The sequence below is a fragment of the Pseudochaenichthys georgianus genome, chromosome 7 (assembly GCF_902827115.2).
Source record: "Pseudochaenichthys georgianus chromosome 7, fPseGeo1.2, whole genome shotgun sequence".
Classification (NCBI taxonomy): Eukaryota; Metazoa; Chordata; class Actinopteri; order Perciformes; family Channichthyidae; genus Pseudochaenichthys; species Pseudochaenichthys georgianus.
This window is the reverse complement of record NC_047509.1, coordinates 32,989,005-33,011,216: the sequence shown is the minus strand read 5'-3', so window position 1 is coordinate 33,011,216 and position 22,212 is coordinate 32,989,005. Positions and strand designations below refer to the sequence as shown.

At 40.2% G+C, this 22,212-nt stretch overlaps 1 protein-coding gene across 2 annotated transcripts; it reads right to left on the bottom strand.

The window, feature by feature from the left end:
* Nucleotides 1-8,517: 8,517 nt before the first annotated feature.
* Nucleotides 8,518-21,985, bottom strand: znf341 (zinc finger protein 341). Of its 2 annotated transcripts, none has more exons than XM_034087458.1 (16): nt 21,906-21,985; nt 20,589-20,699; nt 19,908-20,098; nt 19,035-19,184; nt 18,244-18,570; nt 17,323-17,506; nt 17,010-17,100; nt 16,812-16,902; nt 16,163-16,343; nt 15,230-15,471; nt 13,635-13,843; nt 13,434-13,530; nt 13,215-13,347; nt 12,503-12,614; nt 12,288-12,358; nt 8,518-9,387 (listed from the first exon to the last, which is right to left on the bottom strand). In XM_034087458.1, the coding sequence occupies exons 1-16, from the start codon at nt 21,934-21,936 to the stop codon at nt 8,870-8,872; spliced, it is 2,739 nt and encodes a 912-aa protein (XP_033943349.1). In that variant the 5' UTR covers nt 21,937-21,985; the 3' UTR covers nt 8,518-8,869. The 2 variants fall into 2 exon arrangements, with proteins under 2 accessions (XP_033943349.1, XP_033943348.1); XM_034087457.2 differs by having other exon boundaries at nt 17,010-17,103; nt 21,906-21,951.
* Between the last annotated feature and the right edge of the window lie 227 nt (nt 21,986-22,212).

Below are 22,212 nucleotides of genomic sequence, written 5' to 3'. Positions count from 1 at the left end.
TTATTAAAAAGCCATTTACACCATAAAAGATGACTATTGAGATCTATTGTCAGGAATGTTAGTCTTATATGTATGGCCAGAGGGCAGGACCTATGAACACATGTACTACCCAATAGCATTGTGAGGCTGAACAAAAGGACCTTTGACTATGTAAATGTAGACTTTTAAAAAAATTAAAACATTTACTGACTTTTTTGGATAGCTTAAAGTAATGTTGTAAAATTACAACCGGGGGCCTTACAGGGTTAAGGGCGATTGTTTATTGTTATTTACTTTAAGATGTTTATTCTTAACCAATAATTGAATTTAAAAACAGTGGAGATATACCCAGAAATGCCAAGCAAATGCTACCCCGGCGGTCGGTTGTTATTGTCAATATTAATATAATAATGATTTATTTTTTAATAGTCACACTCGATTTCGACGATTTTCTTGCTGCCCCAGCTAAACCTCTTTTAGCAGAAACAAAGGCTACATTAATGTATTAAATCGATGTTAATCCATGTGTGTGGATGTGGAATTAACGGACGTGACGTTGTGCGATTGCGTTGCCAGGCAACAGCTTCGGTTCATGTTAATTTACAAACTGTTCAACTAGAACCGTGGTTATAATAATAATAATAATAATAATAATAATAATGCATTTTATTTATGGGTGCCTTTCAAAGCTCTCAAGGACACCTTACAGAGCATAATTAAAAACAAGCAACTAAGAAGATCACACAGTAATACAAGACTTAAAAACAAAGACTTAAAAACAACAATCAGTTTAGAAAAATGATTAAGATATTGAATATGCCAGTTTAAAAAGGTGTGTTTTCAGGCTGGATTTGAAGGTTGAGAGTGAGTCCATATTGCGGATGTCTTGTGGGAGAGAGTTCCAGAGACGGGGGGCAGAGTGGCTGAAGGCTCTTGACCCCATGGTGGTCAGGCGGGCAGAAGGAACAGTGAGCTGGAAGGCAGAGGAGGATCGGAGGGCACGAGAGGGAGTGTAGCTGTGAAGGAGTTCAGAGCTATATGGAGGTGCAAGAGTGTGAAGGGCCTTGAAGGTGAGGAGCAACACTTTAAAATCTATGCAGTATTTAACGGGGAGCCAATGGAGTATATATTTAAAAACATTTTAGAAGGCCTCACGAAATACTTTAATGTAAATTAAAATGTAAACGTGAAGGAATGTGTGTATAACAAAATACATCCGTCGTTAACAATACCGGAAACAGACGTAGGCAAGATCCTCAGCAATGCACGTTGGGAAATGGTGTTTATGCGATGTGAAATCCGAATAAAAAAAAATAAAAAAAATAATACTTTGTTCCGAGTGTGCTTGCTTTTCTCTTTGAAAGTAACGGCATTGTAATACACGGTTCGGCTGCATTAAATATTACAAATCTGCCGTAGTTCTCTATTTATAGAGCCTTCTAGACAAACAGGAAGAACTGCTGCCAAAACAGAAAACGTGACGTGGATCATAAATATATCAGCAATTAAACAACAACTTCAATATCTCTTCACACTGTTACAACCCGGCTCCTGGGCTGCAACATAAAGCGGGGAGGCGAGACGAGGGGTATGATAAATAATGTTCATTTATTCCAAAACAAACAAGTAAACAAACAACAAGAACCGGCAACAGGTCCCTGACGCTGCACAGGACAAGTGCCCAGAGAAGACAGAGCGACGTAACGGCTGGGCTCCTCCTATATCCTCTTCCTTTCCAGGGCCCTTTCTCATTTCATCAAATCCCCCTCCTCGACTCCTCGACTCCTCGGTCCTCCGGTAGTGACCCGGAAATGAATTTCAGCGCGCCATGTTGAAGGACATCTCATTTCTCTAAATGCACTTCGAGGATCGAGCGCCGAGGAGCTCTAACCGAGGATACACTGATGGGTCCTCCACGGTCCTCCACGGCTGCTTCGTGGATGCATTTCCGGCAACAGAGATGTTTCAAAGACTCGTGACGTACGGCCGGACTTATCTCAGCCAATGACAGCTCTGCATGCATCCCCTGGATATTATTTTATTAACTGCTTTCATCGCGACGCGATGTTTACAGTGAGAACAGCTGTGAGGTCCGTGCAGAAAGCAGAGCAGTGTGTATAATATATATCACTCAGTAGAACAGGCCTACTCTTTTTGCTTTAGTTTAGTAGATATCTACAAACAAAGAGTCGATATTTTTCTAAAACCATTTAGTGCTTCACAATAAAATACACCACGGCTGTAGCCTGTTTTAGGAGCTGTATATGCGTGTGTGTGTGGTACAGTGTGTGCGTAGATGCAGCGGACAGACAGGTCTCAGTTGGTTTGGTGTCCTCTGCTTACTTTTAATACTTGTAAATAAAACTTTTGGCCCGTAATTTATTTTCCACATTGTAGCGACCAGAGAGGGGGGGGGGGATATATCCAGTCTCTGATAGTGTTACGTTATTTTGAGAGTGCTCTGCTTGATTCTGAAATTGTATATATTTATATAAATATATACATATATATGTGTGTGTGTGTGTCCGCATCTGTAGCCATTATTGTCTCATGACACCACACTGTGAATGAATCAAAGTAAATATATAAGTGGTCATGAACACATCTGTCCATCAGACAGAGGGCTGCTGCCTCCTGTCATCATTAATGGAAGTCTCTTTAAAATGACCACTCAGAGGAGAGGAGTTCTCATTTCTCTAACTGCCTGCTGCTTCCCCTCCTCTCTCCTCGGTTCGGCTCCTCCGCTCGCATCTCCTGTGGGCGGGACTAAGTATCGAGGAGGGGAGTCGAGGAGGGGAGTCGAGGAGGGGAGTTCGAGAAATGAGAAAGGGCCCAGGTGTAACTCATCCGGCAGGTGCGCCTCATCAGACAGCTGCAGCTGGAACCTGCAATCACACACAAAACCACACACACAACCAGACGGCACCCCACGTGGTGTGGAGGGGTCGTCACAACACAATAAGTCTCCTTGCAGTATCAATACTAATTCGGCTGACCTTCATATTTGATCCAATTGGTAGATAGGCTGTATTTACACCATAACGGTGCACAGCTGATATAAAAAGACTTGTAGTTTTTAAAGATATTGCTGATTTTCTTTGAATATAAGAATATAAATACTGAGTTGAGAGAATAGTCAGGGGTTTTGGGTGATGGGACACACATCTATGGATTCAGAATTTCAATAGCTTACTGTTAAATGACGGATATACCTTTCTGTCTGTGATGTTTTACAAATCAGATATTAGAAGTAAAACATGTGAAATAATATAGCAATATCCTGTACAATTATGTGAAAACATGAATAAAACTACACATCTTCAGATGTTATACATACACAAGTGTCCTACACTAATAATACAAAGTTATTATGGCTGTGTGTACCTTGTGTGCACCGCCTAGTGGTTAAAGCACGTTATTGAATTAGTTGTGTATATAATATGTCAATAAACCTTAGAAATTCTTGAAATCTTGAAAGGGATATGCAAAATAGCCATTATATACAGTCTTTAATTAACTATTAGTAGAGAATAACGAGTAATGAATACACTTTATAGAGATCTGCAGATAAATGTGTAGTCTTCTCAAATACCAACTATCAAATATCCCGCCTGATTGTTGGCATTTGACAATCACCTTCCCTGAATTTTACTCTGGTGTAACTAAAGACTGATTTAAGGGTTGTTTATATTTCACATCATTAATCAGAATCTGCAAAGTAACTAACATAAATGTAGTGGAGTACAAATACCAGGTTAACCTCTGAATTGTAGTGGAGTAGAATTGCTGTTTTGTTTAGTAATGGATATTGAATATGGAATAAAGGTTTTGACAAGACCTGGTGTAACAATAATCAAAAAGGACATTAAAAGAGCTCCAGATGTTAATTATCTAAACAAATCAGCACACCTGAAATGTATATTTAAATACTTTATTAAGGGCAGTGAATTAATTTGTTCCGTATGTTTTTCAAATCAGTGTTATAAGTGTCAGACAGTGTTACATTACTATTATTATCCTTAAAATATATGTAAAACAAAACCACTATGATATTTTTATTTGAGTGGTTTACTAATGACAGTTAATTCTGTTTTTGCTATTGATGGTTTCATTTTTGTGAAAAATAATAAAATAATAAAATTCAATAATGTGCTTTAACCACTAGGTGTCCCTTTCTATCAGCTGTGCACCGTTATGGTGTAAATACAGCCTATCTACCAATTGGATCAAATATAAAAGTCAGCCGAATTAGTGTTGATACTGCAAGGAGACGTATTGTGTGAAAAGAAATGTAAGATGTTGTTTAATTGCTGATATATTTATGATCCACGTCACGTTTTCAGTTTTGGCGGCAGTTCTTCCTGTTTGTCTAGAAGTCTTCTCATCAGGGCTCTATAAATAGAGAACTACGGCAGATATGTAATATTTAATGCAGCCGAACCGTGTATTACAATGCGGTTATGTGATGACTTTTAAAGAGAAAAGCAAGCACACTCGGAATAAAGTATTATTTAAAAAAAAAAAAAAAATCGGATTTCACATCGCATAAACACCATTTCCCAATGTGCATCGAATTACCGAGCTGAGGATCTTGCCTACGTCTGTTTCCGGTATTGTTAACCTCTTAACCTCTGAGCCTGAACCACTTCTAAAAGGGGTAAATTAATAATCTTTTCTCTCAAAGCAAGGTTACACCTGTGAGTTGGATGTAGAAGTGTCAGAATCAATATAGATGTTTTTATTTTAAAGTAAATTCAGATGGAACATAGTAAAAACATGTAAATTCTAATGTCCGCCTAAAAAAAAACATTACTTATAGTGAAAACCACCCTTGAATGATGGGTTAGTAGACTAAAAGCTTTAGGAATCCAAACTATAACATATAATAAGTACCCTGTATCAAGATTGATGCAAAACAAGTGAAATGTGACCTTTTTAGAGAGGTTTAGAGAAATAAAGTCCAGGCGTGACTCACCTCTGGGTAATTTGGGAACCATCAGTTCCATTTGAACTTTTTCACTGTAAAAATCATTGTATTACTTTGAATTATCACTATAGGTATTCATTCCATCCAAATACAACTGTTGTGAAAAAAAAAAAATAATAATAATAAAAAACATACTCTATTATCCTCTTAGGCTCCACGGACTCGAAATCGCGTCATTTGCAGGAAACAACGTCTAAGGAACCTTAATATTTAATAAACTATGAATATTTTATATCCATATAACGGGAAAAAACTCATTTAACTGATCTTTTTCATTTATTTTTTCCAAAAAAAGCACACAATGCTAACAGTGAGCCTCTGAATTAGCCCCGAGCGAAAAATGCTAACCTATTACTGCACCGAAAATCACTCCTAGCTCCCTTATTACTTATCCTAGCTGCACATCCAACACATCGTTTATGATCGTAAAGACACAGAATCTAACGGTGCCCACCTCATCACTGAAAGATACAAACTCGCGACGTTATCAACAAAAACGTACATCAAAACAAGTGACGCTAGGTACTAACGTGCGCTAGGCTAACAATGACTTACCTTCCTCTTTGTCTGGTCTAAACTGGTCTTCAATGGCATTACAATGATAAAAACGATGATGTAGTTAATCCATATATTAATATCCAATGAAGTCACAGAAGAAAAAAAAAAGTTTTGTAGCTTGTAGAAAAAAAATGAACTTTTTAAAAAAATTTAAATATATTTTCCATTACAACTGCAACTTTATTTATTAGAACCTCTCAAATCAGTCATTACAACTTGACGAATCTGCTCTGTGGCAGTATAAATCGACGAATCTGCGGTCTTGAATTTTGCTACACTTCTTGCGATAAATGTGTCGCAAAAGTAATTTTCACCTGTAGATGTGGGGGGAGGGAGGGGGGTTGGAGCGAAGGGGCGGAGCTATCAGAAGGACGAGGCTCGGGTGACTGGAGACTGTGGGGCTAACGGTTCGTGTCGCTACCAGTCCGCTGACATGGCGCATCCATCAACGGTACATTTTTCCCATTACTTTGAATATTATTATTGTGATTGAGGATTAAATCCGCTTTGAAGACCACCGTTTTATATCGTGCAGTTTAGCGGCAAAATAACGTCAGTCAGCCAGCTAACGCTAGCTTTGTTGAGTTTATGCTAGCTAAACAAGTAGTGGTTGTAGTCTATACAGCAGTAATTCATATATTATAGCCTACTGCTTTGGCACTAACGGTTGATAACCGTTTATGAAAATAAAAACAAATTGAACTGTACTGAAATAATGACAAGTTTTATAATTGTCTTGGGCTCCTGCTGTGTTTTTAAAGCCTTTGTAAATTATCCATGCTATTTTCTATTTAGCTAACGTCGAAGTAGTGTATGTGAAATCAACCTCACAATAAGATGTGTGTATATTACAATTATTAATGTCATATTTCAAGATGATTACTTAGATATTACAATATGGTTGGTTGAGCTGGAGTTCATTATTGAGCTTACAAGTTAACGTCACAGGCAATGTTAATGTTGTTCATAATATGTTTAGTTCATTTACCTTCTTTTTTTTCAAAATAACCAATAAGAGTACCGTTAAAGGAGCGGCATCGATAAAAGTAGTAGTACCGTACATCTTTAGACAATATTTGATACTCTGATCTTTTCATTTATTTTCAGTTTGCTTCAAGCGGTGGCTGTACGAGAAAGACGTGGAGGACCAAGAAATGCTGGCTAGATTAGCAAAAACCGGAAGATAATGGCTATTAACAAGAAAAAGAAAAAAAATACTTTACATTTATTTTTACAATTTCTTTGTTGCTATTTACATTTTGAATTATATTTGTTATTTTTAAATCAAATGCATCTATTTTAGATTATATATGTATTTAGATTTAGGGTTTTTTCGTGATATTATTGTATTGTTAATTTATTAAATAAAAATACTGTTATGAACACTATACAATGTCTTTATTTTGATAGTCACCAGAATACATTGTATATTTAATCCTAACATAAACTGGTGATAGATAGATCCATACGGTGTCAGAAAATAAAACCCTCTCTCTTTTCATCCGTGCGCAAATCTCTAAAAACGGGGGTACAACGGAGCTGATCCAGATTTGCCATGCGATATGACGTGGTCCCACGAAACGTCGCTGTATCAGAAACAATTCCCGACGTGTTTTCGACGTAATGGTCTTTGTTTACATTAGCAAGCATCGCTAACAAGCATCGCTACAGCTAAACTGTACTGAAGAGAGCATGTGTAAGAAGCAGGATATAAAAAGGAACTCACCTTGTGGTAAACCGGCAAGAGAGAAAGCCTTTGAGCTCCATACTGTTTCAGAAATAATCCTTGATCTAATAATCCTTGTTTCTCATCACCGCAGCATTTTAGACAGGAATAAGCTCCGCCCCCTCTTATTTTTTTCAGTAAAAAAAATGAAAGCAGCTTTGTAGATACCCAGAATCAGCACTTTTGTAACAGGATATGAGGCATGGCTAGAATGGGTGATCTGTTTGGTTTTTTGACCATAACACTTCATAGACATGTTTTTTATATATTTTTATATATCTGAGACCTATGCTATTGCCTAAAAATAGCATAGGTGACATTTAAGCAGTGGCAGCTCTAGACTAATTTGAATGGGGGGGGGGGCGATCATTTAATGCTGGAAGGAGATTTTAAAATGTTTAGTATAAAGTAAAACAAAAAAAAACATAAAATACATTTATTGGTGTTTGATTTAGTAAAAGAGTTTGTCTCTTTTTTTGTATTACTTTGGCCCAAGATACAGAACATACAAATACATTTGGGGTAACAATACATTATTTAAGCAGCCAAACTCTGTTTTTATCTTATTTCTTTAAATTAGTTTTAGTCACAACATTTGTTTCAGTAACTTACTTTCAACTTTTATTATTAAATAAATTAAATAACATTCATGAAATGTAATGTTATTTTAACTTTGGCCCAGGTTACAGCAGTTACTTAGTACTTTACATGAATTGCATTATCATAGATGTATTCTTTTGGAGGGGGGCCACAGGTGGGACCAAGCTCCGTGTTACAGGGGCACTGGCCCCTGTTGGCCCCACCTAAAACCGCCCATGACCTCAAGTGTTGTATTTTGTGTCTATTTTTTCTTTGTCAGATTAATAGTTTTAATAGTTTTTCACCATGTTTTCATTTTTCTCACAACATGTGGGGAATTCCAGCAGCAGCACAGCCTGATAGTGTCTACATTACTAATTTAACCTTTCTAGGTTTGAGAATTATTGTTGTTTTTTATTATTTATTTATTTTTTGTACTTTGTTATAATTATTTATTTGAGTGAGGAAAAAAAGAAAATATATATATATTATTGTTGTATGTTTTTGTTTCTGACATGTTCAATACTTTTACTAAAAAAATACTGCCCCTGATGGTCTCCCATCAGCTTTTTTCAGAAATCTAAAATATCCCCAACTAAAGTAGAACATCAAGAAAGACTGAAGGAAAGTGGATACACCCATAAGTTAAACAAACTGAACGTCAAACAGATCATGTTTAACGGTACGAGTACCAGGGAGTGTTTTTACTCAAAGTGCAAGAACATTGATACTGAGACAAATTCAAATAAGTTACTATTTGATGGATTAAAAAAAAAAAGATCATGACATTTTAAATGAATAACTGTGGCTTAACTTGCACAAACTGCTATACACAGGTACAAAACAATGGTCCTCTGGTTATTTTTGGCAAATAAAGATCGACCAGGTTACATACTGTCCTTTCTTTACAGTTCAGTAAAAGCAGTTTGTATAGTATAAATAATGTTTTAATTTAAAACAAATAATGAAACAAATTATCAGACTTGTTTAAAATCATGAATAGCTTGGTTTGGTCCATGTTCAAAAAATAATGTTTAAAACTACAAACATGGCCCCTGCAGACAGTTTTGGTCATTGCTCTGAATCTGCTCCAGTGCCTCGTGTTCCATCCCATCATCTTCCTCTTCTCTGTCCTCCTGCCCTTCCATGGTGGAGATAGTCATTGCAGCCTGACACCCCTCGTCAGTCCCCCCCTCCTCCTCTTCCTCCTCTTCCTCCTCCTCCCCATGTGTTTCCACCTGCTCCTCCTCCGAGCTGTCATCCTTCTCCCCATCGTCTCCCCCGTTTGTGCTTCCTCCCCCGTCATCCTCCCCGTCGTTCTCCTCCGACATCTCCATCCCTATGCCCTCCTCCCCCTCTCCCGTCCCTCCCTCACTTCCTGCCACGTAACCCGCCACGGGACACTTGTGGTCTCTGTAGTAGCTGTGCCGGGTGAAGCCCTTGCTGCAAGTGGAGCATCTGAAGCGGTAGTTGTCAGTGTGGGACTGCTGGTGCTCCAGCATGTGGGCCCTGCGGCTGAACGCCTTCTGACAGAACAGACACTTGTAGGGTTTGATGCCTGGAGGAAGAGAGGATTATGGGTATCAATGTGACAATGTATTTTTGAGTTAACCTACTGTATGTAACTGCAAATGTGGGGTCCACATTCATATAGGAGTAATTTGAAACCTTTATTTACACTAGAGAAAAAAAACTGGGAGAATTCTGCATAATACACATCCTTGAGAACACACGAGGACGAATTCGGTCGTTTGCGTTACTGTTTAGTGTCATATAGACCATTCGGCCACACGAGGACGACCGAATATGGCACTAAACGACTGAGGAAACGATAACGGGTCCCAAGGTGGATAGAAAGGCATACGCCACTCTCTGGGGGGGTCAAACGGCTCCATGTGTACGCCCTATCCGAACATTTTCAGATCACTGATAGTGATTGCGCAATAGCCCCGCCTCTCCCCACCTCTTCTGCTCACCTCCGCTTACCCCGCGCCATTGCTGAAGTGTTTCGCCACCAACAACAACAACAATGGCGGATCGCAGAGTTGCTATCGTGCTCCGGGCGCTATTGACCATGCTACAGTTGTTTGTGCAACATCTACAGCAATAATGATGAGGCAATAGCCCCGCCTCTCCCCACCTCTGCTGCTCACCCCCGCGTCAAAGTAAACTGCACACTGAATTCAGATTATTTATCTTTCTCTCGATATGGACCTAAACGCGAGTGAAGTCTAATCTGACAGGACGGAGACACGCAGCTCTGCTCACCTCAGCTCCTCCCGCTGCAGCAAAACACACACTTCAAGTCAGATGATCACCCGTAGCTATTTTAATTACCTCTCAAACTACCTAAACTAGTTATACATATGTTTATTTTTACTGTCGGCCGGGTCACTCATTTGGATCAGCTGCTGCATGAGACAGACACTGACGCTGAGAGAGAGGGAGGAAAAAGAGAGGCTCCGTGTATTTTATTATTATATTATATAGAGTCGTTATTCATTTGTTTTAAAGCTCAATAAATAACAAAGAAGACCTTTGACCGGCACTTTTATCATTTTGTCCGGAAGATTTAAACTTTAATACACGTTGACTGGCGAAAAACTCTGCCCGGTTCCCTCGGCCCCCACCGCGGAGAATAAAGGCCCTGTCACACTGTCCCGAAATTGACACCCGATGGACACACGATAAAGGAAATGTTCAAATTCGGCTGTGATCGTAGCAACATCGGGCCATTCGTGAGGGCATCTAAGCCATCGTATGACCGCCGGTGGAGTTTCTCAGGCTCCGGCAGCAACTTTGTGAGCGGCATCTTCGTAAGGCACTCGTGAGGGCATCTTGTCAAATCGTGTCATCTTCGTGTTATCATCGGTGCATTCACATTCACTCTGATCGGGGCGAATGCCCGATGGCACCGAGGATAACAAGATGCCCTCACGATGGCCTTACGAAGGGCAAAATTGACACACGAATTCAACACGAAAATGAACCTTCGCAAGGTCCTTCGGCAATTTGTTGGCATGCCAAAGATTTTGCCTCCGCTCACGAAGTTGCTGCCGGAGCCTGAGAAACTCCGCCAGCGGTCATACGATGGCTTAAGATGCCCTCACGAACGGCCCGATGTTGCTACGATCACAGCCGAATTTGAACATTTCCTTTATCGTGTGTCCATCGGGTTGTTTTATTGCACAACAAAATCATGTAAATATATTATGTAAATAACCCAATTTGTGTTCTGTGAAACTAAAAAGGATATAATATATTATTTTGAAGGACAGTTGACAGGAAATTGTTGTTGTTATGGAAACAACATTACGGAGAAAACGTAATATTTTCTAAATATAAAGACGGAGAAAGTAAAGAACAAAGTCTGAAGATATCAGTACAGTATCATAGTACTGTAACATAATTGTTTTTGGTACTTTCATTGCAGTTGTACGTCTTAAATGTAATGTAAATGTTGCCTTCGTGTGTGGTTCGGGGCCATCTTCGTGCGAAATTCACAATTCCATATTCGTGTGTCCATCGGGTGTCAACTTCGGGACAGTGTGACAGGGCCTTTAACAAAAGGGCAACCATGACAACCATGCTTCTTCGCTGCTTTTGTGGAGGAAGTTACAGCGCCACGTACAGGCTCCTGCATATGTACTGCAGCTTCTCCAGCGGTTGGAGCTAAACGGAGCGGTCTCGTGTGGGCAGACACTATCCGGATGACTATTGCGTGTGGACGGAAGCTTGTTTGCGATTGAGTTTGCGCTAATCCTATGCGTTTAGCCGTTTTCGTCCTTGTGTGGCCGCAGCCTGAGTCAAGGCTGTTACAATTTAAAGATTAATTTAATTAAAGACTTCTTCAGTTATGCATAAAGCAAAAAGCAAAAAGCTAAATACTACCAAAAAATATACAAAGATATTTTGTTTTAAATTCAGAACATGAGCAACAAAGAAGGAAATGTAACTTTAAGCCTTGGTTTGCACAGACTACTTTAACGCAGATGTGCATCTATGTAGTTGGCGTTAAACTGTGGAAATCTTTATGAACATATTTAGGTTTAAGAAAATGTATACAGAAATAATTAGACAGTATGAAGATGTCAGGTAACATGTTCCGCTGATGGTAGATCAGCGGAACAGCAGCGCTGCAATGATGTGCTTAAGTTTGTGTATAGTAAATGGATTTTTTTTTTTAAACTAATGCAAGCCTGGAAGTCCTGTTTGTGTCCAAGTGTGCAACACAAACTGAGTAATGCAGACAATTATTTTCAAGCCTCTCTTGTAGGAAACTTGCTTCCATGTCTAAAGATAATATTCTATCACTCAATTTAATTTCTTGGCTTTTCAAATATGGACTAAGGATTTGCAGTCAACCTGGTTACTGTAAAAATTGAAACAAATAACATTGGAAAGGAAATGTTGTGTCCGCCGCTGGCTATCCAAACATCACTAGTAGTATTCACTCACCAGAATGGGACAGGATGTGGGCTTTGAGTTTGTCCGGTCTGTTGAATTCTTTGGTGCAGCCCACATGTGTTCTGATTTTAAAAACAAAGCATTACATTTAATAACTTCAATAAGATTATTAGAAAATAAATCATCTAATGACATAAAATGTCTGAGCAAGGATTAATAAGGCTTGAATGATAAAGGAATGAACTAGGAGAGGAAAAAGGAGTTACCTGAAGGGACACCTGTATTTCTTGAAGGGTTCGTGGATGAGCATGTGCCGCTTCACCTTGTCCTTCCTGTTGAATGTCGCCTCACAGAGGGAGCATTTGTACGGCTTCTCCCCTGAAATATGGAATCAACATTTAAGCCTTTACTTTCATCAATGACTTGTACAGTTATCACTTTAATGAGGTGGCGTACAACTGGGGGGAAACGCATAGACCCTGTATACAGGGTGAATGTAAGGGTTTGCTCTGGTCAAATTGAAATGCTAACATTTTAGCCAAAGCTACAAGAGATGTGAGTAAAAAAAAAAATTCTCGCGCAACACTTCTTGATAGACTTTGAGTATGATCGTATCAGAATTGGAATATTTAAATATGTTTGTTCTGATGAATAGCCTAGTTGTATAGTTTCAAATATAACTGTAACTGTACATCCTCTCTTTACAGCTTAGATGGCTTGTTGTGTTTTTGGAAATCATGTGATTATGAGCAGATGTGTTTCAAGTGCGTTTTATATGCTGCAAATAGCTTTTTATATTTGTTTATATTTAATTCAGACAACCAGATATAGTGCAGTTAGTCTGATTTAGTTGATCTAGAGCTTACGTGCTCATCATTTGGGAAAACGGTAGTTAGAATGTGTGTCCTTTGGTTGACTTTAGTCTTAAATATCAGCGAACTAGACCTGACTTTGCTACAACTCGTCACAGTTCCAGACCTGAGTGAATGCGTGTGTGCAGTTTGAGGTAGTGCTCTGTCTTGAAGGCTTTCTTGCAGATCTGACACTTGAACCTCCCCCCGACGCCGTGAGTGGAGAGGTGGCGTCTGAAGTACCTTTCACACGGGAAGACCTGGAGGCCAATGAGAAAACAGATCAGACACAGCACGTATATCTTAAAAAGCGAAATACTACATCTTTACAGAGTGTGTATTGTACCTTTTGACAGTGAGGGCAGGGAAAGTTGTGTGTGGCCGTGAGTAGATGTTGTTCCAGTGCATCCTGGGTAGAGTATCTGCTCTGACACTTCCCACACCTGAGGGGAAATGAAAATGTAATTTTTACTTCTGGGTTTTGTCTTATTTTCTTGAGGAGCTTAACTAACGAGAGAAACTTTTCACCCCGAGTTGAGAGGCTGACCTGTAGATGGTGGGCTCTTTGCGGGTGCTCTGCTGGGGGCAGAAGCAGTGGGAGTACTGGTGGACCCCCAGCTCGAACAGGGAGGGGAACACCTTGCTGCAGAGGTGGCAGCGGTAGGTCAGCTGCTCCTGGTGCGTCCTGATGTGCTCCAGGAACTGATCCAGCTTCTGGAAGGTCTGGGAGCAGGACTTCATAACACACTTATAAACCTGCAGGGAAGGGTAGGTGGTCATTCATGTTGTAAAAATACAAACTAAATATTCTATCCCATTGTGTCCGAATGAAGGATACTTTACTCATATCGTCTTCCGAATGCATACCCTCAACTTCATATTACAAACATGATTGAATAAAAAACATGCAAAGACAGACATTATGCTTGATAAATGCATGACAGTAGAGTGGTACAGTGATGACTAGTTTTGTATGTGGACCAGGAAGTTTGCATCGCAAGGGCTCCCTTGACCAAAAGCGTAATTTTTCCATAACAATTTAGAATATTGCAGGAAATAAAATCTGTGGCAAACACATGTTTAGGATCCTTACAAGTTTTGTCCAGGAAAATCTCCACATGTCAACACCACTTTTAACATTTTTCAAAGTAAATAGCTAAAGCTATGCTATAAAGAAACCACTTGACGGTAGCATGACTTCACGTCACTACTGCTAAGCTTAAGGCAGCTAATTATTGTCGCGTTGACATTTAGCAGTCCTATTTAGTCACTTGTTTCACTCGCTGCTGGAGCGGACAGTGTGAGCTGGCTTGCTGCGGAGGATCTGCGAGACAGCGAGACACAGCGACACCCAGCCTGAACCCAGCACGAGCACACACACACACACACACACACACACACACACACACACACACACACACACACACACACACACACACACACACACACACACACACACACACACACACACACACACACACACACACACACACACACACACACACACACACACACACACACACACACACACAGCCTGGCTGTGAGTCTGCGTGTGTGCTCAGAACGAGCCCAGACCGAGCCATGCCGCGTCTCGCCGTCTCAGGCTGAGTTCAGGCGGAGCTGCAGCTGAGAAAAGATTTAGTGTGTGTATGTGAGGAGACGTTACGTCACTATACCCAATACGTCACTGTACTTACTACATTATAAGAAGAAAACAATGGAAAGAGAGAAATGTCCAACGAGGCGTTCTGGGGCAGCACAGACAGGTATTTTCTGTGTTAGAGTTGTACTCGCTACAGGGTGTACTTTGAGGGTCTGTGACTCTGCAGACCGTTTACATGCATAAAAAGCTACATAACAACAAGGGGACGGGTAATAACCGGAAAAGCATGACATGGGACCTTTAAGCTTGTCTTAACCACATAGCTTATTTCAGGCATCTAAAGAAATCATTAAAAACACAATGACTTCGAGGCGTGCTATATAAGTGCTAAATGCTAACTCATTCCTGCACATCTCTATGGACCTCATTGTTCATATTTCTTGTCAAAACCAATTGTGTGGTATGTATTGATGCAAGACACTGTGCACTCTACTGTCAGATAATCCCATGAGATGAAAAGGGAGCAATCGCAGACTCACCTGCTCCCCTTTGTGCTGGGTCATGTGTGACTTCAGCTGGAAGTAGGTCTGGAACTTGTTGGCGCAGAACTGGCACTGGTAGGAGCTGTCTATCACCAGGACGGTCTGGGCTTGGCACTGTGGGTCCAGGTTGGTGGTCTGCATCTGGACCTGAAGGTGGCCGTTCTGCGCGGCGTGCCCTCGGCTGACCTCCGGATCCTCCTGAGCCTCAGCAGCACTCTCCTCCATCTCCCCTGATGGTTCTGTAATCAAGAGTGTGTTTATAGTGAGAGCTGGAGCTGCTGATCTGATGCTGGATCAGTAACTGTTTTATGATAACGAGTGCAGCAGGGATGATGTATTTCTGTAGTCCAGTTTGGAAGTTAGCATCACGCTGGTTACCTTGACAGAAAGCTAATGGAATTTCTACACAAATGTTTGGTTTATTGCAACACATTTTTTCTGAAAAGGTACTTATTTTTGATACTTTCATCATATTTCAGCAAGTGAATCGCTTTTATGACTTTTGAAGCATAAATACAATCGTCAGAAGCTAAAAGCTAACATTAAAGAATGCTAACGGCTAGCAAATGGCTCTAAATGTCCCGACAACTATGGAGTCAAACCTCTCTCAATATTTATAAATCCACACAGAAGTATTCACCAATGTTCATGGTGAATATAATGCAAATGTCACAAATATTTTTCAATGCACACAAAAATAGTTGCTGTACCAGTATTAAGTTACGTTATGTTTCTGTTATGCATTTAAGTGATGTTTTATTGAAATTCATATGACATTGCGTGAATAAAAAATGTGATTTTCTTTAACAACTCTGTAGCTACTAGGATGTATTGTCACTTTCCAGCCAATCACATTACTGCGCCCCATGGTATCTAACAACCAGGCAACTGGGTCTAATTTCCATACCATCATTGAATATTGGCAATTACCTGTTTGAACTTCCTCCTCTTCTGTTTGTGTTGGACAGTGCTGCTGCTGTGGCTCCTCCTCCTCTTCTTCACCTTGCTGCTGCTGCTCCCCGCCCACTTCCTCCTCATTGGCTGACACTGGTACCACCTTCAGTGCGATTGGTAATCTGGACACTGTGCTGGCCACACCCCCAGGCCACACCTTTAACATAGAGACAGATGTTGATTTGCTGGCACTATGCTGCATTCAGTACTCATGGGAAATGCTTTCTGATACTTTTGTATCAGTGTAGGATATCAAATTATTTTGGTTTCAGTTAGGGACGGTGTTTAAGCTAACGTTATAAGCAATCTGAATACACCTCAAGTCTGGCGGTGACTGTCGTTAACAGCTTTTTGCCCGTCTGAAATGCAAGACTCAATTAGAAAATGGCTATGAATCCTGCATCTGTCACTATTGGAAACTGCTATGTGATGTGGCAAGAACAAAAAGGCAATTAGCATATCTTTGAGCTAGCGTTACCTAAAATCTAAGGCAAACCGTAGATTTTTATAAGAATTAGTTTTCTTAACTTTATCCATAATTTTATAATTTCATCCAAATTGTGGCAAGAGTGGACACTTTTTTAAAAGAAAACTAAAATGTGTGTTATCAAAAACGTTTTCCCACCTTGTGTGTCTGCATGTGTTTCTTCACGTTGGACTTCTGGGCGAAAGCTCGACCACAGACGATGCACTGAAACGGTTTCTCTCCTGTGTGACTGTGGACAGAAAAGGGTCATTACTGTGAGGCAATTGATTGGCTTTCTTCTGGGTACAATGTTTATTTTTAGATGGATAGAGTCGACCATTACAAATTCTAACTCACCTTCTGATGTGCTGCTGAAGGTCAAAGTTTTTCGAAAAGATTTTGTCACAGAAATTGCACTTCAGCTTTGGAAGTTTTCCCTTCAGCTGCTCTGCTGAGGAGGGAAATCAAGTGGGTGAGTATTTATCCTATCATCATTTTTACAATTAAAACTGCGTGCTAAAACTTTAACTAATCAATACTTGTTTTTTATGAAATGAATAGAATGTAGAGAGCTTGTGACACATCTCAAATATCATCTATGAAAGACTTCGGTCGGAATACTAAAAAAAAGCTGGTCTTGCAATGAGTGTTGATGTATTCCCTCTCCTACCTGTGGCTCCATCAGGGATCTTCTTGCTGCTCCTCGTCCTTTTGGGGATGATGACCTTTTCGAAGTGGCCCAGCTCTGTGAGGGTGGTGCTGATGCTGCAGGTCTTTGTTTTGGTGCACTGCTTCCCGGGGCTGTAGACCGGTGGGGTGTTGAAGGACTGGCTCTCCACACACTGACTGGGCACCTGAGGGAGAAACACACAGGCTCAGTGCTTTATGATTTCAGTCTTCCTCATACTCTGGACTTTGACACTTTGCACTTTCCTCTGTCTGATAATCCTACGCATTTCCGTACAATACTACCACTTTTAAAACTGAAGAAGAAGAAGATTAACCTTTATTGATCCCCCTAGGAGGAAATGTAGTTGCTGATGAACTGCGCAGTTCATCCAGTTTCACAGTACTTTTTCTTATTGTATTTCCTTTAATGTATAATTCTATTTTTTTACACTTTTTGACTTTTAATAATAGTTATTTTTCATTATATCTTTTAATCTTAAATAAAAATAATATCTGCTTCTTTTTAATCATTCCACTGACTGGGTTTATACATACACCATCATTTGGAGTTTTCTTAAAGGGGCAGTTCACCTCAACTAAATAGAAAAGCAACATGTTTCCTTTTTCTACTTTATTAAAGCAGACATTTCTATGGTCGCTCCACGTACGCTCCAACCACCTAAAACTCCCAACAAAACAATATGGATAAAAAGCACTAAAACTATTAGCTATACAGGAGAAAACACATCATTTCTCACCCACAAATATGTAGTTTTGATTTAGGGTGAACTGTCCCTTTAATGTACTTCCTCCAGTCACCACAAACAGAAATAGCTTACATTTTCTTCTTGTGCAACACCTAAAAGTCTGGAAATATGTGGTGCATAACACATGTAATACTGAGCTGTTGAGCTGTACTCACTTGTACAGGATGGAAAGGCTGCAGACCCAAGGTGTGGATCTCTGCCCCCCCACCCCCCACCATATGGGGCAGTGTGCTGTACACCTGCACCACCGAGTTGCTGTGGCTCGCCGGGACCTGTGAGGAGAGCGGCTGCTGGGGGGGCTGTCCGGGCGGCAGGGGGTGGGCCGGGGTCTGTGTGTGGGGGTGTGAGGATTGTGGCTGTTGCTGTTGTTGTTGCTGCTGTTGCTGTTGTTGCTGTTGTTGTTGCTGCTGGGCGTGATGATGATGATGGTGATGATGGTGCTGCAGGTACGATACACCAGCTGCGTGCATGCTCAGGTTACTCTGCAACAGCAAAGAAAGCCGATTTGATTACAGAACAGCAACATCCGAATATCATTGCTCTGAATATCACGTCACACTTTACAAATACTTCTAGCTAGAAATGATCATTTAAAGTTTATTTTTGAAGAATTTGTGAAAAAAGGAAGCTCAGGTCTCACACAGGCGCACTGCTCATACATGCATGCACTGTTAATGGCAAACTGTTTTTACATTTCTGTGAATTAAAACATTAAATAACACTTTTGGATGTTTGTCACAGTTGTGCCATTGTTGCTCGCAGTCACCATATACTTTTAGTTATCAAGAATATCTTTATTCGTCATTGTGTCATGCTTAAAAAACAACGTTTTCTTTAAGAATTGCGTGTTAACAAATAACACGCAAGTCATAAATACATATATACCCCCATTTTCCCCTTAAATAGAAAGCCTACTTGATCTGCTGTGCTATGTGAGCTGGATCACCTGTATTGGCGCCTGCATGGAGGACATAGGCTGGTCGATGGAGGTGAAGGCGGAGATCGCCGACATGAGAACGTCGTCACTGACCAGAACGTTGCCCTGCACCAGGGTGTGTGTGAGGGGGGAGGGAGGCACTGTGATGTAGGTGGACACCTGAAGCAGGAGTTGTGGGAAATACACAAAAGATCAGAATTAACAAGTGAGAAAGCATGCACGATTGTAAAAATAATTCTAACCTACTTTGTTAAATACTTTTATAAAAGGAAAATACATATTTGTCTTAGTGTCATAAGACAAAATAAATGTTACTGCACAGTTTTATCTTTACACATCTCTATAAATTCTCCTTTTCTTATAGTCCTGCTCTCACTGTCAGGATCTTGTGTTTCCTGCTTTATATTGTAAGATCCCTTTTCTTGGCTTGATGTCTGGTTTCACTTCCCGTCTTTGTGTTTTCCCGCCTTTTTAGATAGTGTGCCCCACCCTGATTATATCCACCTGTGTTAAACAGCCCTGCTGCCCTTAGGTCTCTACCTACCATTCCACCTTTGTCTTGTCAATGTCATTAGTCCTGTGTGTGTATATATGCCTGTCTTTCAAAGTGTTGCAGTTTGTCGTCAATGTTCCTGTCGATGGTTTCCTGCTGAGGTTCTGTCGTCCATATTTCTGTATCTGGATTATTCCTTGTGTTGCTCTTGACACCCCCGGTTTGTTCCTTGTTTTATTTTGCTTTTTTTATTTTTCTATTACCTTGCCTAGTCCCTGTGGTTTTTTTGTATACTTGTTTTTGTTATCAGCTTCTGTTCATTTAAAACTTAAAAAAGTAGATATTGATCAAATACTTTATCTCATTAAAAACCCTATAACTATCCTCACCTGTCTGTTGTCAGGAGTCTGTGGCCCCGAGCTGATGGAGGGGACTGGTGTGTAGGCGTTGGTGGAGGCCAGGGACACTGTGGACAGCGAGGGGACGCTGGACTGACACTGCTCCCTCTTGTGTAACATGAAGGCCGGCAAGGAGTTAAACTGTTTCTTGCACTTCCCACACAGGAACACGTCCTCGTCGTCTGTAGGGGGGGACACATGCAGGTTTGGGGTGCTGAATATGCAGTCATAAAATGGTAATTTATAATAAAAGATAGTACATTTCAATCTATAGTCCCTACTTATCTTATCTTGTGTATTTATTGAAAAGTAGGTAAACACATAAAAGGAATTTGCTTTAGTGTATAACTGTGCATACATAGACACTGTAAGGAAAATTAAGTTCATAACTATTTAAAAATAAATAGAAATCTTTACAAGAAATATAAACATACAGAAAATGAATGACAATTAAAATATAACTAATTACTCTGAAATATATAGTCAGAGGTGTAAAATGTGCAAATAATAGAGGAATGTGCAGGGTTCACAATTACAAATGAACAACATTTGATCACATATAGGGCATAGAGTGAATGTAATGCATGTCACTGGCCAAATAAAGAAATTACCCGAACATAGAGTTTGTTCGGTTATCGCTCAGCTGTCATTCACTGTGATTTCTGTACATACCCATGGTCTGGATCGTGGACGTCCCAGAGACGTTCTGGTTGTTTGGGTCAGGAACTTCACCCTGGCCATCCAGCAGAGACTGGACCGCCAACACTGTCTGGTTATCCATGCCTGAGAAGGAAATGTGTAATACAATTCAAAAATTCAAAAGCTTTTATTGTCATTGTACAGAATACAACGAGATTTATAGTCACTGCTCCAGCGAGTGCTTTAAAAACAGACATATTAAAACACAGATTAAAAGGTCTGACAGTTACGACCAGCAAGTAGCGCACACAGCTTCGGATCGTCATGTAGATGACCAGGATTAATAAATAAATAATAAGTCACGGCAGTGGCTCAGTCAGTAGGGGCTTGTACTGTGAGCCGTAGGTTCAAGTCCCCGACCAGACCTAAATATGGAGTGTGGACTTCTACTTGGAGAGGTCCCAGTTCACCTCCTGCCCTGCCGTGGTGCCCTTGAGCAAGGCACCGGAAAACCCCTCACTCCCATTTCTCCCCGGGCACTGTACAATAGCTGCCCACTGCTCCTAGTACTTGACTCCTTGTACTAGGATGGGTTAAAAGCAGAGAACAAATGTCACTATGTGTGCTGTGTGCTCTGCATGTGTGACCATTAAAGAGGGTTTCATCCCTCCCAATTATATTCTATTATGCCCAGCTATGTAGTTATTCCACTGTAAAGGGGTCAGGGTAATAAGCTAAGAGGAAGGAACAGCGTCTGGCACTGGTGATGGATTGTGTCTTGTTATAATTAATTTCACCAAGGACCCATCTTTGTGATCATAGTCAGGTACACCAAGTTCAGATGTAATATACAAAAACGATGCATTGATCTGATAACACATTTTGGAAATGTTACATGCATCTAATGATTGACACCTCAATAAACTAATATACACAAAGCATCTGATCAACGAAAATTAGCTTCAACAGATACTCTATGTGCCCTTATACCATCAACACAGTGTGTTGTCATCAAAAGAGCCTGCTGCTAAAAATGTAAATGCAGTCTAGATAGCAAGAGAGGGATACATAATGGCTGCATTGCATGCCTGCAATGTGATACAAAAAAGACATCCAGATCCAAGCTGTCCATAAGATATGGACAATTCACAATCTATTTGTTTGTTTACAGTCTATCACTCTTCATTACATGGGATGTTATGATTGTTATTACGAAGATAGACACATTTACATGGTTTTATAGGGAGTGTTCTGCACACCGAAAGGGTCCTGGTTTATTGACAGTGTTGACAAAGTACATTTACGTTTAATTGTATTTGCAATTACGTAGTTATAAACAAATGTTCCTACCTTCAAGCACTTCAAATATTGCCTGCGCCATCTTGTAGCTCCTCTGCTGCGCGATAGGCGCTCGATTAGCAGGGGCTGCCTGTTTGATGTGCTAACTGAATCATGGGGAATTACAACACTAAACACTTAAAGGAAAACATATTCCTAGGAAGTCTTCATAATAGACTGGTGGGTGTTAAAAATATGAACTAAACGGAGATACAGCGTTCTTTTTCTTGTAATCATTAGAAAATGTGGTTGAGGTTCAACATCTCTCCAAATAACAGTTTTCCGAATGACACAACAGGAAAACATAGTGATAAACACA

Bases quoted from the DNA above. Each gene is read 5' to 3' on its own strand.
- znf341 (XM_034087457.2), bottom strand. From the start codon at position 21,936: ATGGCGCAGGCAATATTTGAAGTGCTTGAAG. The intron at 20,700-21,905 runs GTAGGAACATTT...TTTCCTTCTCAG, and splicing joins AATATTTGAAGTGCTTGAAG to GCATGGATAACCAGACAGTG. The intron at 12,359-12,502 runs GTAACTCCTTTT...TTTTAAAATCAG, and splicing joins AAATACAGGTGTCCCTTCAG to AACACATGTGGGCTGCACCA.